This window comes from Gallinula chloropus (genome assembly GCF_964237585.1).
Source record: "Gallinula chloropus genome assembly, chromosome: 23".
NCBI lineage: Eukaryota > Metazoa > Chordata > Aves > Gruiformes > Rallidae > Gallinula > Gallinula chloropus.
In genome coordinates, this window is record NC_140108.1 from 1,930,372 (window position 1) to 1,949,259 (window position 18,888).

The window sequence follows — 18,888 nt, forward strand, 5'->3', positions numbered from 1 at the left end:
AACAGTGACTCAGGAAGATAAATGATATAACTCCAAATGTGTTCCCCCCCTCCTTCTTCTCCCCCAAACTTTTTATGCTGAGCATGATGTCATATGGTATGGACCCTTTGGTCATTGGGGTGAGCTGTTCTGGCTGTGTCCCCTCCAATTCCTTGTGTGTCCCCAGCCTGATCACTGGTGGGGTGAGAAGCAGAAAAGGCCTTGACTGTGTAAGCACTGCTCAACAATAACAAAAATGCCCCTGTGTTAACAACTCTGTTTTCAGCACAAGTCTGAATCACAGCCCCATACTAGCTACTGTCAACAAAGCTAGCTCAGTCCCAACCAAAACCAGCACAGTTCTTCTGTAGACTGCCTAAGGTGTTGGATGTTTAATGAAAACGGGCACAGTGGAGCAGTCCCATCTGCCACTAACAATAGTCACAGCTGCTGCTGTAGACATATGGCAGCTAGGTGCTCAAGGAGGCATCCGTGGCATCAGCAAAACCTTGTGAGGCATTCTGGACTTGATTTGTGGAGGTAGAAAAAAAGAATATTTTTCTTCTAATGGTGGTTTGTTTTGTGTTTGGTTATTTTTTGGTTTGTTTTTTTTTTTCTTTCTCTAAGGTTTGTAAAGCTCTGGTATAAACCTAAACATTTAAATGGAAAAAAAAATCTATTTTAAGTTCTTCTTCTGTTTGGGTTTTCTCTTTAATATATTAAGATGTGTCCTGAAGTTGTTCTGAAGCAAAATTTTAAAATGTGTGGAAAAGCAGGACTTGACTTACCAAAAGCTTTTGATATATGTCTAGTTTGTCTAAATTACTGATATATGAAGTATAATGCTGATATTTGATTAATAATATAAAAGTCAAAACTATTAAAGGCAGCAACCACATCAGTAATTCAGCTAGCACATTATTGGTGTACAGTGGAAGGGGATATTGTTAATTTTTACCTATTTTCATTGTTATGTAGCACTAAAAAGTAGTAACCTCTTTCAAAGAAGCTTAATCCTAAAGGTGAATAAAATTATATGGTTTGCCTCTCTTTTTTGTTCTGATCTAATTTTTAACTGTTTTCTGAATTAAAAGACACTTTAAATTGAAAAGAAACCCTATTGTGTGTGTATGTCTCTGGGAGAATGAGTGGGGCCTTTTTGTTTGTTTTGTTTGTGGGTTGGTGGTGGTTTTGTGGTATCTTTTCTCTTCTCTCTGCAGTAGTGTTCTATAAACAGTTTGGGTAGTTTCACTACGGAACTTACATTATGGAAATTATCTCTGATCTAAATTACCAATGAGAAAAATCCCTCTAAGAAACTGGCTTTTATTTAGACTAGCCTGAGTATGTGTAGATAGCAAAGTAATGGGAGTTTATGTAGCATATACTGCATAGGTAGAAGAGGCAAACAAAGGAGTTCATTGTCTTACCTAATAACTTTTTTCTTCTCTTGAGACTTTTTCAACAAAAGTATAGAGTAAGTGGGAGGATTAATTTTCACAGATAGATTTCCATCTTGACTCAATCTGTCTGCTGAAAATAGGTAATTTTAGATAGCTCAAAAAAATAAGCATACCCTATTTCTGATGATGTTTGCCTGCCAGCAAGCATTGGTTCTTAAAACACATCTTGTGTGTAGTGTTTTTTTCCATATACAGTTTGGTTTTTTTTTATTGGTGTGGTTTTGGTTGGGGTTTTTTTGAAGTTATTTCCAATTTTTTTATGCTTGCATGATGTCTTGGGAAAACAAACAGCAGTGGAAGAAAATCACTTAACCCCAACCCTGATTTTCTGATCTGTAGATCCTCATAACTGTGGTTAAAACAAAATGAATGCAAATGGTCAGTGGGAACTACTGAAGAATTGTGTGTTTTCACTACATGAATCCTTTAAGATACTGAGGCTGACAGAACTGACCCCCCCAGGATTTCAGTGCTATATGATGTCCTCTTAATGCAGTGCTGGCACATGTCAGGGGCTGTTGGCTCTTGGAGAGGTAGGCAAGTATAAGCAGGGGGTGAAGGGAGATGTTTTACCTGCCTTGAAGCAGAAAACATGCGAGGAAAGAATTCAGCTTCACTCCATGTGCTCAGCCAACTGCATACATAGGCCTGGTATGCACAGGACATTTTCAGGTTATCAGCTGACAGTGGCAGTTTTGGGATGGTTTTGGTTCAGCTTTCCAGCTGGGTAGAGCAGTGTGGTTTGCCTTGCTCCCGCTTGGTGCAAAGCCCGCTGGCATGCTGTTCTCCCAGAACACCAGCTGTAGGCATGGTATTTATAGCACTTGGATCTGAGCAGCTGAGGATGAGAGCGGCTTTCTAGCAGCTTCTGTGAGCAAGCGCTTGTCTTGCTCTGGTGCTGTTGAGCCTGAATCCCTCCCCCATCCAACCTTTCTCCCAGTACAGGGCTGAAATTCCACAGTGGGGAGAGAATCCGGTTGAATTCCAAATGAGCTGTTCTTAGCTTCTACATGGTTTCCTTCCCTTTTAATGATTTGAAAAATGCAAACAATGCTTTGAAAAGCAAGCACTGCTTTATAAGCTGGAAGTGTCCATTTCCCTTCATTTATCTCTTGTAATAACAACCCTGAAAGTCTTGTCTTATAAAAGCAGTATAGCTATATATCTGATTGCAACGTATGCCTAGGAAAGAAGCCTGTATTAAATGTGTCTTTGGGGTGTTATTCACGTTCCAACAAACAAAGAATGCTTGCTCCACCCTGCTCTCAGCACCGAACATGTTCTCATTGTTGTCATTCCAGTCTGCAGATGGCGCAGATAGATTTTCCAGACCCATGCGTTTTAAGAGACTGTGTATTTAATTATTTGGTCTTGTGGAGTCAGTTCTGAAAGCATCAGACCTTTATTATTGGTTAAATTGACTGTTCAGACATCATAAAATGAAACTACTGCTTATATTGATTCAAAAAAAGAAGAGTTTGAAGAAGGCACAGAAATTATTTGATATTTGTTTCCCTGAACATTAAACCTTCCAAAGTTCTGTCTAGACAGTCATGTTTGGAAAAATTCTGCCTACTCCTTTAGTAGTGAGAACAGAAGTGAAGGCAGGGCAGTGCCTTTTTTGCTAGCAGTTATCTCATAGTATGTGTTGGTATTTGGGAGGAATGTGCACCCTGTGTAGGGTACTGCTGCCACTGGGAGAATTACTGAGGCTGTTGTGAAGCCTCTTCCATGAGATGAAACCTAATTATATTTCATATATAGAAATTACAGAGGCTTTGTGTCTCCAGCATTGACAGATGTGGTAGCCATATAGGAATGGAGGATGTAAATGACAGAAAGCAGGCTGCAATCTACAAATGATGGAAGTTCAGTCTCCAGTTCCATACCTGACTTCCATCATTACTGGGTTTTATTTCTCACTGACAATTCATTGTTTGTTTTGTGTTTGGTTTTGTTTTTCATATTAATCTATCAATCTCTCTCACCCACTCCTACCCCCAACCTCTCCCAGCACAGACTCTGTATCAGCTAATCCCAGGATTTAGCCCAGGTTAATTCTGTCTCCTGGTGTTTATCTGAAGGGCAAACTGCAGTTAGCCAGTGCTTGCTGGAGCACCCTACAGTGGCTAATATGTAGCATGTGTGATGGCAGAGTGCCCTGTAATGTGACTCTGCTAACAGTCCTTGAGCTGTTGAATCTAGTGATTTAACTTCAAATGTGATGAGGGATAAGAGAATAATTTCAATACTTCTGTTTTGTGTACTTTGTGTGCTCTATTCTGAAAGCTTATTAGAAAATAATAGCTTGTATCCCCAGATACTGAACAGCAAATAATTTCTAACCTGCAGAACTTGTGATGTGCTGAGGAGCAGTGCTGACTGGGATGAAAACAGATTAGTTTTGGACAGCAAATTCAGTGTCACTATAATCTGATATGAGGTTTAAGTGGTTAAGAATAGTTTTGTCGTTCTTTGTGCCTGCAGAAATACTTATGTGGCTGAGTAGATAGGAATGGAATGAGGGGGCTGAGCTTGGCTAAACTTGCTTGCTTTTTCTTTCTCCCTTTTTCCTTTTTTCTTTCTTTCTTCTTTGTAGGTTTCCCACTGTCTGTTTACTTGGTTAGTTTTAATGGAGAATGAAGGTCCAGAAATAAAGGCTTGAAGTGGGAATACATATGCCTAGGAAGGGGTGAGAAGACAGAGAATGCTGCTTTTTGTTGAAAGTATCCCAGAAGACTTAACTTTGCATCAGGTTTCTGTTGTGCTTCACAGTCTAGTTACAATTGTAAAATGCAGTGTATGTCTGAGGTGTCCTTTTTGAATTTCATGTGCAACAAATCAGGATTGGATTGTAAGGTTTAAAAAAAAAGAATAAAAAATTAATGTCCAAAATGACAATAGGATTGCAAAATAATATGTGTTAGAAAACACATGGGTACTGTTTCATTAGTGAAGTGGTCTCTCAAAGTTTGTGAAGAGTTTTTGCTAGAATTAAAAACTAGCCATGAGTTTGATCTGAGATTTGAAAGGTTGAAATTGTATGTTATTTTTGTGCTAGCTGATAAAGCAGATGGTGGATGGCTTGAAAAAATGTTAATTAAGGAACAAGTAGGATGGACTGTGTTAAAAGTACCTTATGCTAAGGAAAGAAGTTGCCCGTTTAAGGGCATGTTAAAATCCCAAATTTTTGTGGAAGGTTGGTTTGTTACTGTTGATACAGCAGATCTATACCTTCAGTGATTGTGTTCCCACTTTCTCCTTTACCTTTTATTAGGCTGTGCTGCTCCTACTGTACCCTTCTCCTATACAAGGACTAATTAATTCAAATATGAGTCTTATGTAATGATACAAAACTTCAGAATACCTGGCATGAAGAAATTTGTTTTAAAACTGTTATTTTCCTTACCCTGTGGTCAGTGATACATAAAATTCATGCTTGTAGTTACAGGTATCAAAAAAAACCCCCACCAAGATCAAACAGCTAAGCAGCTAAAAACAATTGTTTAAATGATTGGAGCTTCAGTGAATATGTGGATTACTCTTGCTTAGAGGCATCTCAGGTGGTGTGAAGCAGCTCTGTCCTGTGTAACTGTAAGGACAAAGCAGCTTTCAAAATGCAAGCTGTATCTCCAGGTTGAAATGGCAGTGGGTATTAAATGATGTCCTTCCAATTAAATTGGAAGGGTGCATAGCTATTCATACAATGTACTTTTATTTGAATTTTATATCAATTTATGACCCTTAATTGCTTCTACTTACTTGTTTTTGTTACCAAGGTAGAAAACAGTTGTAAATATTGTGTGTTAAGGTGAAGTGCATTATTAAAAATTTCTGGAAATTCATCATTCAAATAGATCATTATTTTTTTATCTCCCTCAACCAAAACAACAATTTGCAGAGTGTATTTTTAAAACTTCCATGCCCTCTTCTCAGCCTTCCATCCCAAATGGACATGATGGACATTAATCTGAACTTGTTGGTTTGATTCCAGAAGAGGTTTTAGACGCTGCAGTAGGAAAATAGGATCTTCAATTTGTTTCACCCTTTCCACATTTCTGAACTTTTGTGCACAACCCTTTTCAGTAGCACAGCACAGGAAATGGTGATGTGGTAAAATACCCCTTCCAGTTTCTGTTTGGGGGCAGAAATCTAAACTTTTGGAAGGCTGAAGGCTGACAGATTCCATGTGACTTGCGTTGGCTCTTGGTGTGGCACGGGGCCTGAAAACGGGATGGAGCTTCTCAGAAACTGGCTGCTTAGGCTACCTCCAACATTCAAAGTTTCTACAGCTCCATGCTGATGGTAACTAATAATAGCTGCAGCACAAAGCCTTAGTGTCAGTTTGCAAACAGAAAAGTTAATTGCCACATTGGACCTTTGAAATAACAGATAAACAAATTTATTCTCTAAGATAAAAAGACCATTAATGTGTTCCTGCTGTGATCGTCTGCCTTACTGCCTTTCTCATTTCCTGAGGCTCTGTAATTAAACCATTAGCTTGCTTACCATGCCCAGAGACTGCTGTGGTGAGAGGAGATAGATGGTGGCCTATTTCATGATTCACTAATACAATTCCTCTTGGCCTTTCATGGTTTAAAAACCAAACAAAATAACTGAAAAGGTCTTAGTGTTCTTGTGGGTATTGGAGACATTGGAAACAGTCCTCTTACTTTTAAAAATTCTATTTGTTTTTCCTTGTTTAGGTGAAAACAACACAGCCTGCTGAATAACATGGTACATAAAATCAGTGTTGCCCACTCAGTCTAATTTCTGCATGATCATGATTGGGTTTTTTATGCAATTTGGCATGTGAACTTTTAGGATAAAGCTTACCCATACTGTAAGAAATCTTTTTGTGTCTTCAGAAATATCCATTAGCTTGCTTTTAAAAGTAGCCAGATTTCATGGATTTGCTTGTCCCTCCAAAGGTACAACAGACAAACCTTCAGGTTAGGTCAGTTCCTTCAGTCTGAATTCCTGGTTTCTTGGCTGCCTCTTGTTTCAGGGGTTCCTTATCTCCTGTTACTGCATCCCTGATCACTCAGGTCAAACTCGGGCCACATCAGATGTGGCAGATGTGAGTAGCTACCCACTTGCTATTCAGTCTTCCTAACAAAGAGGGATTTAGTCCAAATTGAGATCCGTTCAGGTTGTAGTCTTACATCTTTCTCAGTCTTACATCTTTCTCAGTCAGCTCTGCTGGACTCGTCTGTAGGCAGGCTGAGAATTCTGTTAAACCACTCATTCTGAAAATGGAGGATGTAGACTAAACACAAATGGGGATAACAGTAGTCAGGGACAGCATGCAGAGTTCCTGGCAGCCAGGAGGTTTTCTCCGACCCGTTTCTGTTGCAGTGAAAGGTTTTAGCTGCATTCCCAACCCCTGACAGAGTTGCCTTCTTGCCCATCAATCTTCCTTTCCTGATACGCTGCTGAAGATACTGTTTGTAAAAACATGCATCCTAGGATGTTTTCAGAACACTGAGCTGGCATTCAGTGTGAAGAAGCTGAGGAAAGCTTGTCTAAATCTAGGGAAATAATAATAAAAAGTGGCTTTAAAAAGATGGCAGGGTGGGATAGAACAACTGGCATAAATCATGGAGCTTGAACTTCACTCTTCACAAATGTGATCGATCAAATTTAAGCTTAGAGCAAGTAGGATGAAGCTGTAATGCAATGGCAAGCTTGTAGTGCCTTTGCAGACACTAAGCCTGCTGCATAGCTGGAGGTCATGTCTTTCAGAGGTGGTCAGTGTGCCTTTATGCACAGTGAGCTGAGTGGAAAAATGAGCTATTCTTCTGACTAAATGTTTGGCTGCTTTTCTTTCTCTTTTGGAAGTGGTGGACTTTTCCTAGAGACTTTCAGTTTCTTTATAGTTAATTAATTAATGGGAAGAGTGTATTTTCACATCAAACTTCATTTAGAATACTGCTGAGATTTGTGCTGCTTATACTGTTTTCTGTTTCTGACGCAGTAACAAGTGTCCTTTTTGGTTATTTAAAGTATAATAATGGAAGAGAATAAACTGATGAGTACTTGCTTTTTCACTGTTGATTCTAAAAGGAGACAAATCAGTCATGGCATGAGGTAAATAAATGAGATCAAAGCTCTCTTTTGTGATTGTATTTGCACCTTGAAGTAAAACTACTGACGAGACAATCAAGTAACCAATGCATGTTTTTAGACTGTGGTTATTAACAAGTTACTTGGTCAGCAAAGATGTAGCTAGGTTTCTTCTTGTCTTGATTCCCTTCACAGTTTGCCAGGCAGGAGTTTCCATGACAATGTTGCAATGCAATGTACCAATAAAAGCAGCTCCTCCTCTTTTTCCCTAGCCATGGGCCCTCTCAAGATAATATCAAGACTTTGGGTTAAAATGATTTGCTGTTGAGATTAAGGAACAGAGCTGCTGAACTAAATCACACTGAGAGGAGAGAACTGATTTAAGTTTGGGACTGGAAGTTGTCTTCTGGGATTTATTTGTTCACTTTAACTTCAGAACTGGTTTAATAATGTGTGCTGCAGATATACTGCTGTTTGGTGAAAACTAGTAAAGGAAAACTAAAGCCATATATGATTGCTTAGGTTACCAGCTTGTTTGTTATGTTGATGTCCATGTTGCTAGCCAAAGCCACACACGTTTTTGCCACTTGATACTGTGCTGGTGCAAGGCATATTATTCATTGGCATTGCATGTCTGTCAGCTTTTAGATGGCAGGAATGTCAGCACAAGGTATATCCAAGTGAAATGGACTTGGCAAGGAGAAGTAGAGCAGCAACTGTTGCTATTTGCAATTCAGAGGGTGATCTTTTCTCCACATTGTAATTTTGTGCAACAGCCCTGCTCAAGGACACAGCAACTAGTAGAAAAGTTATTTAATTTTAATGGGGATTCTCTAACCATATTGTGGTGCAACATGCTATAAAATTCATGTTTGAGATGGTAAGAGATGAGGGCATTGCAATTTTAATTATCACAGAAGAATAGGGAGAAGCTCTCAAGTGTAGTTTAAGCGGCATGAGTATGTGTATAGGATCCTTTGTGTAGGATGGCTGATATCAGGGTGTAAATCATCCCCAGGATGACTGTCACCTCTTTTGTATAGCTTCTTTCTGTGTAGGTTTTGTTTGTACGTATCATAATAAGTGGATCACTCCCAAAGGAAGGTTGCTGCTTTAGGTGCAGATGGGTATGTGTAAATCTAAGATGGCTTATCTAATTTTGATATCCCCAAGAGTATGCCTTTTCAGAATCCTTACACAGATGGTGTTGAAAACAGCTGCTGAAAAGAATAGATTTAAGTATTTCCAGCACTGTAGTACTGAAAAGAAGAAAGCAGTAGAGATTCCCTTCTGCAGCAAGAGCTGTGCTTATAAATTACCCTCCCTGGAATACAGAAACTGCAGGCATTTGGCATGCCATTAAAATGATAGCTGAATCCAGTGTGTATTATCATTCCTCCCTTCCCCACCCCCCACAAAAGAAAAAAAGTTTATAGGAAGCTGGTTTGCACTGGGAAAACAAAAAAGAAACCCCCAAAACCCACAAGAAAACAATCACTCTAAAAGGTATCTGGAAGAGCTTTTATTAATTGTGGGGAATGCACATGTGTGGGCCAAAGACTGAAAGAATTGGAAGATCTGAGAAAAGGAAAAGAACATAAAATTTACAGATGTACTGATATGAAAACAGGTAGTGTTTGTTTTGGTTTTGTCCAGTGTTTATTCTGGTATTTAACTTACTTGAAGATTCTTAGGTTCTCATACATGAATACCTTGGAAAGCAGATAATGTTAAGTTTTGCTTGAGTTAAAAAGGAGGTCAGTTTTTGGAATGGGTCTTATAAAGGCTGTAACATAGGAACTATACACAAGTGTGTTTTTCATTCTGTGTTTTTTTGGGAGGTGTAACCTTATTGTAGAGCCATTGTATATTGTATAGAAGTTCCAAAGAGAAAAAGTATGTGAGCTAGTTGGGGTCACTGTGGGATTCAGTGGCTACATATAATAAGAACATTTGCCAGTAACTTGCTTGGTTCAATTAATGTCAGTCCTACTAAAAATCTGTCTATGCATGTAAAAGAACATTGAAATAAACTATGCAAATAATCCCTGAAAAGTCTGTGTATCCAACTGTTTCCATATCTTTTTCAATGCTCTGACAATACTGAGGAAATTCATCTGCTGTGAGCTCTTGTTCTCTGTATTTCAAAATAGGCTTGAGTTGTGCTGCTGAGAAATCACCAGAGATTCTTCAACTGTTTGTGTTTTGGATCTTCCTTCTTGCTAATATCCCTCAGCTTCTAATAGCTTGTCCCATTCTAAAAGCTAAGGAACCAGGATGACCTACTTCTGCCTTTTTTTGTCCAACAGAAGACTTTTAATTAGCACCAGCATTCTTTCTAGGAATTTCTTTCCTTGCCTTACTTCAAATGAGACCCACAGAAATACAGTGTTAGGAAGCTGGGAGTCTGTTACTCCATCATATTACACCTGTGTGGATGCTCAGATTCACAGGTGTGTGTCAGCAAGCTCATTGGTTATGTTCCTAAATGTCAAGTTATCTAAGGGTTTCAATTTTATTTCCTGTAGGTATTATCAACCCAAAGAATCCTAAGGAAGCACCAAAGTCCTTCAGCTTTGACTACTCTTACTGGTCCCACACATCGGTAAGTTCTTTTACAAGAAAACCTTTGTTGCTTGATGGGTTTTGGTTTGGTGGGGATTTTGTTGCTGTTCTTGTTCATGACTGGCTTGATTTAACTGCACTCTTCTGATCATGCCATCCCTGTCAGATGTTTCTGCACTGTCTCTTTTGCCCTCATTCAGGTTAAAAGGTTGTCATTGTAGGTCTTTTCCTGTTTGGGGGAGAGCAGAAAACCGAACTCCTGGAGTTTGGTACCAATTTTACCAATCCTTATTATTTAAGGTTTACTTAAAATATTCTCCAACAGTGTTTTGTTGCAAACACTTTAAGGATGTGTGTGAACTACAGTTAGTTCAGTTTTGCTATTAGACAAGTGAAAGTTGTTCGAGTTCTTACAGTTCAAGGAGAGTCTGGGTTCACTTGGCCTATCAGGAAAGACAGAGTAGTGATCCGTGTTCCTGATAGCTGCAAAAGCAATAAACTCTCATCTAGCTCCTCTGCCCCACCCTCCTGTGAATTGGTCCTAAGGTCTTGCTGATTTCCAGTAATTGTTCTACAGAACTCTGTTGTTCTGCCATCTACTCCTCCCCTGCTTTATTTTCTCAACAGATACAGAGAGAAGGGGCAATGGATTTCTCTAAGGTTATTTTTAATAACTTGGATGATGCAAGTTAAAGTTAGTATTCTGAGCAGATCTGTAACCTACAAGATTGGTTTTGTTATGAAAAACTTAGATTTTTACAGCCCTTTTACTGAATCTTTCAGAGTAGCTATGCCAAGTAGATTACAGGATCCACCAGAGGCACATTGTGAACTTAATTCCTGAAAACTAGCAGACAGGAAGCATCGAGGCAAAGAAGTGGTCTGATAATACCTTGATCTGAACTTCAGAATGTTAGCACATTAAAATCCAACATTTCTGGAAGAGAGGAAATCACTCCCCACCCCAAATCCTGTTTGTTTAGGGTCTTGCACAAAACTCTTCCAGTAATGCAGCAATGTTCACAAACCAGTATTGGTTGGTTTCTTTGTGCAGGCTGCTTCCTTGACAGTGATGCAGAGGTCCTGCAAGGGTTGATATTGACATTCTCCTCCAGCTGGTACTGCCTTGGGAAATGGCTGTGTGTAAAAATGTGCTACATTTGTCTCTCTCATAAGATACTTGCTTTCTGAAACGTTGCTGGAATGGTAGGGTATTTATGCTGGTTTCATGTCTTTTCAGCCTGAAGATCCCTGCTTTGCATCTCAGAGCCGTGTGTACAATGATATTGGGAAGGAGATGTTGCTGCATGCCTTTGAGGGCTACAATGTTTGCATTTTTGCTTATGGACAGACTGGAGCTGGGAAATCCTACACAATGATGGGCAAGCAGGAGGAGAGCCAAGCAGGCATAATCCCACAGGTATAACAGAACCCAGAAAGGGGATTTGTACAGACATATGCTTGCTGATATGCTCTTTTGCTATTGCAGTAACAGTTAACAGCTGACTTCTGAAGTGAAAGATATCTGCTGGGGAAAATGAGCATTATAAATAATCTTCCCTCTGTTACTTTTTTTAAAAAAAGATTACTATACAGTGTTTATTGTTCCTACATCCAAATTTCTCCACTTCCCCAACAAACCTGTAAAAGAAGATGCCTTATTAACTGAGCTTCTTGTCTTCTCCTCTGACTTTAGCTAGAGCAACACTTAAACACTTTGTATTCAGCAAAAGTTCAAACGGGTTGGAGCTCTATGATCCTTGGGGTCCATTCCAACCCAGGCCATTCTGTGATTCTATAACATGCCAGAAAGTTCTTGTGGAAGCAAGTTTCCCAAAGCGAAAACCTGAATAATAGTGTATCTCAGGGGAAAAAAAAATGAAGTATATCAAAACATTAGGAAAAATTAGTTAGAGCAACTGAGCACAGCCCAGCGTTATCCCCCTGCCCAACCCCAAATTGGGTTTTGACATTTGCCATGAAATAACTTGACATTGCCCCAGGGAATCTCAGCAGGCAACAATTCATGGTGTCATTGTGAATTCAGCATTCTGTAGCTGTCAGTTGTGTGGCACTTGTTCTAGGTGCAGGCCTTCCTCAGCGTATAGGTGCTGACAGTGGATCGTGTTTGTTGGAAGATAGCATGTTCCTCCAGTCCCAAAATAGAAATAGGAGGTTGGGTTTCAGTTTTAATAAACAAATATGCTGAACAGCTTGAGTCCTCATTCTTCTGCAGGTTTGCAGTAGACATTGGCTCCGTGCCACAGGTGTGAAGTAGATGACATAGAGTGTTGTTCTCTATTAATAGCTCAGGCATATGTACTGAAATAGGGTGTTCTGGTGATTAGCTTAAAATAATGTTGAAAGAGCTAATGTGCTGAAGGACTGAATTGGCATATCTACACATTTTGTTTGTGGTAATTTGCAACAACAACATTTTTGTTGTCATCTTGATATTCCTCTTTTCCTGAAACCTGAAATACACACAAATGAAACATTATCCTAAAAAATGCTCCAACTTTATAATGCTCCTATAGACTTAATAATGCTCCTGTACTAGAGTTTGAAAACAAACTAATTTCCCTCCTATTTCACTGGAAGACCTTCTCATAAAGGTACAGAATGAACTGGCTCTTCAGAAAGACCTCACTGAGTGCGTTATCTTTCTTGTCACGTACATGGAAGGTACAGCACAATCATTTTCCAAGCCCTGTGGGTTGCTGACATTAAATTCCCTGTCTGCCAGACCCTAGTGTGAAACTCTGTGATACTTTAACTGCAGGTTGACTGAATACTTCAGAGTACATACATTCAAAATTGCCTGTATTCTTGGTAATCTGTTTATTTTTCATGAAGTGCCTTGTAGATACGTGTTCCAGAAACCTATTTCTACAGTTAGTCCTCTCAGTACCCATGCCTTTTAGTCTCCAAATACATATTCATGGCTTGCCCATTATTCATTTCTTCTTCCTTAATTATCTTAATTTTAGGTGTCTCATTTCAGTTACTTGTAGACAAGCACTCTTGAAGCAGTAGATTGCTTATACTCTTTCCCAAACTTTCTACTTGCAATTTCAGTTAATTTGGTAATACAGAATAATAATATTGGTTAAACCTTGAACAGTTATTGATACACTATATAAAATGAGGTTGAATGATAGTGATGTAGAATTGAGATTTAAGTGATGCCTTATCATTTAAGGCTGTATGTGGTTTATTTACTAGGTTCTTTTTTCTCCCCCTGCCCTCACTCTAAAGCCAATTTAATGACATAGTATCATAGGATACATTAGGTTGGAAGGGTCGTTGAAAGGTTGTCTAGTCCAACCCTCCTGCAGTGAGCAGGGATACTTAACTACATCATATACTGTACTACATGTATAGCAGTTACTTGTTACTACTAACAAGTAGTAAAGACTAATTTCTGACTCTGGCTTGATCTCTTTCCAGCTATGTGAAGAACTGTTTGAGAAAATCAATGACAACAGCAATGAGGAAATGTCATACTCTGTAGAGGTGAGTATGGTGAGGAGTCAAAGAATAGCTGTGTCCTGGACATCACATTGAGCTTAGGGGCCATGTCATTGATGTTGCAGTAAGATGCTGGGGTTTTGTTGGGGTTTTTTAAAAGTTTTTGTCCTTTCTCTGTTTGAAGCAAACACAAATAAAACCTTTCTAAGGCATCTTTTCTTCTCCACCAAGAAAATTAGTATGCCTTTACCTGTGTAACAATTCCAAAACAAATGATGGGATGAAACACTTAAGGATGAGTTTAGAGATTACTTTTGTTTTTTGACTGCTGGATGGAAGTCTACAAGCTTCCTGCCAGTGACTATAATAGCTCAGTCCCAGGGTCTTACCTGACATCTCTTAGTAGGGTTAGTTTACAGACAAAGTTATTACAGCCATGAATACCTAAGAAATTAATCAGTACTTAATTTTTCTGAATTATTATCATTACTTAAATTGATTTGTCTCTAGAAAATGGTTTTCATATGCCATCCTACCACCATTTCTTTTTCTGTATTGTCTCCCTGCCCTGCTCCAGAGTAAAAATAAAAGCACCTGCTTGGCAGAAGCAGCATTTTCTGTCTTTTCCTGTTTCCCTCAGTCAGTTTTAATGGCTTGACATGCAAATATGTTGCAGGCTTCAAAAGAAAGGAAGACCAAAAAGCCAGTAGAAGTCAAATGTGATTATTACTAATAAATGTGAACTCCAGTCATGACTGCCTCTAAATTACAGAGCTAGCTCTGTGGATTTGAGTCTGACCATTTGAACGTTCCACTTAATTGCATTTTATTAACATTTGATGTGTTAATATTTCAGTGCTGTGGGAGTATCACGTTTAGGATTTGTGAATGAGAAAATTCCCACGTTTTCATGATGTTTTTTTTTCTATTTGGTACTGGTTTATTGTGTGAGAGAGAAATAATCTCTCCAATGAGGGGATGAATGTCTGACTAATAAGCAGAGAAGGGAAACAGCTAGACAGAAGTAATGATGGAAATGTATTAATGGTGTATTAGTGGTCTGTTTTGGGTATGGGATTAATTTTTTTGAACTGAACTTACTCAGAAAGACGTCATCTGTCTCTGGATTTCTGAAACTGCTGTTTACATCTCTAATATTTTCACAGAAAGAAAGTGAATAACTTACTCTTTCCTGTAATATTTAATATCTTGACTGCAGCTGTTAAGTACCTGTTGGACTGGAATAAGCATAGTGCCATGAGAAAACATTACATGCATTCTTTGATTATTATTTTTTAAATAATCTAAGCTTTATAATTTATTTCAAAGGGTGCAGATTTAAAATGACTGTAGTTTGAATAATTGTGCTCATGACTCAGGAATACAGCAGGACATGAGTATGGCTTAAAACCAAATGCTGCTTCTGCAACTCCCTTCATAAGTTTTCTTTGTAGGCTCCTGAGAGTCCTTATGAGCAGATTCCTTTTACCAGCTGTCTTGTTTGCCTCTTCAGCAAGGTAGCTTTGCTGCTGTATCATAGTAAAGCTGCTAAAAAGACTTTGAACTCAAGTGTATCATTTTTAATTATGCACCAGGGTTTTTTTTTGAAATGGCTGAGGTATCTGTACCTGGATGTCTGGCCTGCAGCTTATTTGGAAATGGGACTAGTAACTCTTCACTTCTGCCATTGTCTCAAGCTGTTACATGAACTGAGGGAGTTTCTACCAGTAGCACTCCACAATGCTGCAGAGCTGATTGCAGGGAAGCCTTAAGAAACACTAAAATGCCCATGCAAATTCCTCTTTTCAGGTGAGTTACATGGAGATTTACTGTGAGAGAGTCAGAGACTTGTTGAACCCGAAGAACAAAGGGAATCTGCGGGTGCGAGAACATCCTCTGCTTGGGCCGTACGTGGAAGATCTGTCCAAGTTAGCAGTCACGTCCTACACAGACATTGCAGACCTCATGGATGCTGGGAACAAAGCCAGGTTAGTGACCACAGAATCACAGGATCACAAGGTTGGAAAAGACCTTTAAAGATCACCAAGTCCAACCATTCCTGTCCTAAACTAAACCATATCCCTGGGCACCTCATCTACTCTTTTTTTTTAAACACACCCAGGGAAGGTGACTCAGCCCCTCCCTGGGCAGCCTGTTCCAGGTCTCAACAACTCTTGCAGTAAAAATTTTTTTCTAATATCTAATCTGACCCTGCCCTGGGGCAGCTTGAGCCCATTGCCCCTTGTCCCATCTCCTGTCCCCTGGCTGAAGAGACCATCGCCCACCTCTTTGCACCCTCCTGGCAGGGCAGTGGAGGTGGGGAGAAGGTCTCCCCTCAGCCTCCTCTTCTCCAGACTAAACATCCCCAGCTCCCTCAGCTGTTCCTCATATGATTTGCCCTTGATTATGGTGGCATGTTACGTGTGTTTATATCTGTTGTGGGGATGCATGGCATGTAGCAGCAAATTTAAAATACCTTCTGTGGTGCACTAGCACTTTAAAACCCCCTCATGTCACAGGAGTTTTGCTGAGATACGCACTCTCAGTGCTGTTAAAAGGCTGAAATTGATATGTGTGGTGAAATAGTGCTCCAAATTGCTGTAGAGATGTTTAAAGCTCGTAATGGCTTGAGATGAAGTATGTGAATAATTACACTGGCTATTAGTTCTTCACTGTGGACTCTATCACTATACTGGTATAAATAAACATATGAACATGGTCTCCTCTTCCATTTATTGAAGTGGTCAGGACTCAAGCTGGCATTCTAGCTTCAGGTTCTCATTCATTAGTGGTTGTTTTCATGTCAGCTGTAGGCTGCATTTAACAATGTGTGGGAAAGACTGACATTCATGCCACTTGCATTTCCTTGGGTGTTTGAGTGTAAGGTAGATTATTGAGTACACAGATTGAGGAAGTTCTGTTTAAACTGTGATGCAGATGAGAGTGAATCAGGGATGAAAAATCAAAGGTTTTGTTAATGGTGTTCTGTGTGGCTTGCTCTTGGTTACAGGACAGTATCAACCATAGAGACTCTTGGTCTCATACCTTTACATCTGCATTCAGCCTTCAGGTAGTTGTACTCCCAGCACAGAGAGAGGCTTCTGTTTTCTAAACATGTCTCTGTTCACACTTTAGGACTGTGGCAGCTACCAACATGAATGAAACCAGCAGTCGCTCTCATGCCGTGTTTACAATTGTCTTCACTCAGAAGAAACATGACACAGAAACTGATCTATCCACAGAGAAGGTATGTCACAGATAAGTGGCTGACTGCTTTTTACTGATCTTCCCTGCAGTGAATTATTCTTACTGGTGGTGTGATGAGAAAATAAAACCTGGGGTTTTTTCAGGTGATTTGTTTAAGGGTGAAGGTACCTTGACAAATACTCTGTTTCTCATGGGATTTTGTTTGATGGTAGTAGTAAAAAAAATATGTACAGGAGGAGAATATATAGTTGAGGGAAAAATACAGCCTTAAGGACTTGGTTCTACAGGGAATGATATGTAAAATGCAAGAAGTTAATCTTCCCCAGTCTTGTACTCAGAATGTTCTGTGGTTTTGTTTGTCAATGCAAAATATTTGCCCTGTTAGTTTGTTTCTTTGGGCACAGGAATTGGGATGAGTGAGACTTAGGCACTTTGAGGAATTTGCATGTTAAAAGGAAGTACACTGTTTAGCATGGAACACTTTTCTGGCTTCTATTACTCTGGAATAGAGGCTCTGCCTGCAAAAATACGTGAAATACAGGTAACAGTCTCATTTCTGAACCTACTACTGTGGATCTGAAAAAGTTAAGCATTGAATATCCCACCCCTGTGATAAAACTCTATAAAATTATCATTACTTGACATGCAGTCTGTAGCTTTAGTTAGCCCAAAACTTTATTGTTGGTCTCGTTACAGTCAAGGTGAAACATTCAGGTTCCCTTTCTTTGAGAATCTTGTGGTGTTTGTACAGTTTCTTCCCATGAGCTCTGTTCATGTGAGACTTCATTCTCTTTTAGGTAATTTACAGTACAGTGATAGTTGAAACAGAGCACAATCCTAGACACTTCTTATCATCAAGAAAAAAACTTTGACTGTAGTTTTAAGCATACTCCTGTGATATTTTTTTAAAATCTTTTAAAATTTTTTGTACAATAGAGTTCTCATGACATAGAATTCTTTGTGGAATGAAATGACATAGAATTCTTTTATCTGTTCTTACTCTACTTCACCAAGAACTAAATCTTCCTGTTAATGTTCTTTCTCTCTTCAGGTCAGCAAGATTAGCCTTGTGGATCTAGCTGGGAGTGAGCGAGCTGATTCCACTGGTGCCAAAGGAACCCGATTAAAGGTATTGGGCCATTGATATGTGGGGAAAGGAGGGGAACTAGCTGCAGAAGTGTCATGTGGAGTCTTTGCTTGACAAATAATAAAGACAAGAAAGGGTTGCTGCTATAAGCATGGAAAAAATAGATGCAAAACTGAAGAGAACTTGTTCTTCTGTAATCATGAATATGACATTTGGCTCATTTAGCCTACAGAGATTCATGGTTGAACAGTTTTAATTACTATATAATACTGGATTTTATGTTTTCAGGAAGGAGCAAATATAAACAAGTCTCTCACGACTCTGGGCAAAGTTATTTCAGCATTGGCTGAAGTGGTAAGTACAGCATTTACTTATCTGTAATGACATAGCTGGTAAAACCAAGGCAGTGGAAGCCATGGTGTACAGCAGAGTCATTCACTGCTCTTGGCCTGGTGTTTGCAGCCAAATTGGCCATGTGTGTTTTGGTAGAGGAATGATGTCATTAGGATTTTGTGAATGTCATGCAAGCTGGGAGAAACTTTTCTTTGTCCATAGATTGAAGCATTGCTTTATTTATCTGTGAAGAAGCAGCAAAATAAACCTGCATTGGTGTAGAAGACATGCAGCAAGCTTTCAGTTCTGCAGAGCAGTGATTTTATTTTTATTTGAAAGAATATAGAAATCTAACTACAGCTTTGCTAAAAACGTTAGAAATACCAGTGTAATAATTTGATTATCACTGGCTTTTTTGGCAATGACATGACTTAATGTGTAGAGTTGAGTGAGCAGATGTTGATCAAAACATAATGTAGGTTTAGAAAAGTACATTGTCTTTTGTATTCAACTATTATTTTTTTAAAAAGTTGTTGCTGTTCCATTTAAAAATGAGTTCTCAACAGCTTGGAAAGGTGCTTTTTAGATTATTTTTTAAAAGGAAAACTATTTTCTTTCATTGGGCTTCTCAAGAAAATGCTTTCCAAGGTAACATGGAAATGTTATATAAAGCTCTGTTAAAAAAGCTAATTTTGTATCTTCTTCCTTGTTCTTTAA

General features: G+C 39.0%; 1 protein-coding gene across 3 annotated transcripts in view; it reads left to right on the forward strand.

The window, feature by feature from the left end:
- Positions 1-18,888, forward strand: part of KIF1B (kinesin family member 1B) — a gene marked incomplete at its 5' end in the record, with an annotated part of 85,871 nt that overhangs the window by 5,644 nt on the left and 61,339 nt on the right. For all 3 annotated transcript variants that reach the window (XM_084274794.1, XM_084274795.1, XM_084274796.1), the window contains 7 exons: positions 10,037-10,113; positions 11,314-11,493; positions 13,524-13,589; positions 15,354-15,532; positions 16,680-16,791; positions 17,803-17,880; positions 18,127-18,192. In XM_084274794.1, the coding sequence (XP_084130920.1) occupies positions 10,037-10,113; positions 11,314-11,493; positions 13,524-13,589; positions 15,354-15,532; positions 16,680-16,791; positions 17,803-17,880; positions 18,127-18,192 (758 nt within the window). The remainder of the gene's footprint in view (positions 1-10,036; positions 10,114-11,313; positions 11,494-13,523; positions 13,590-15,353; positions 15,533-16,679; positions 16,792-17,802; positions 17,881-18,126; positions 18,193-18,888) is intronic.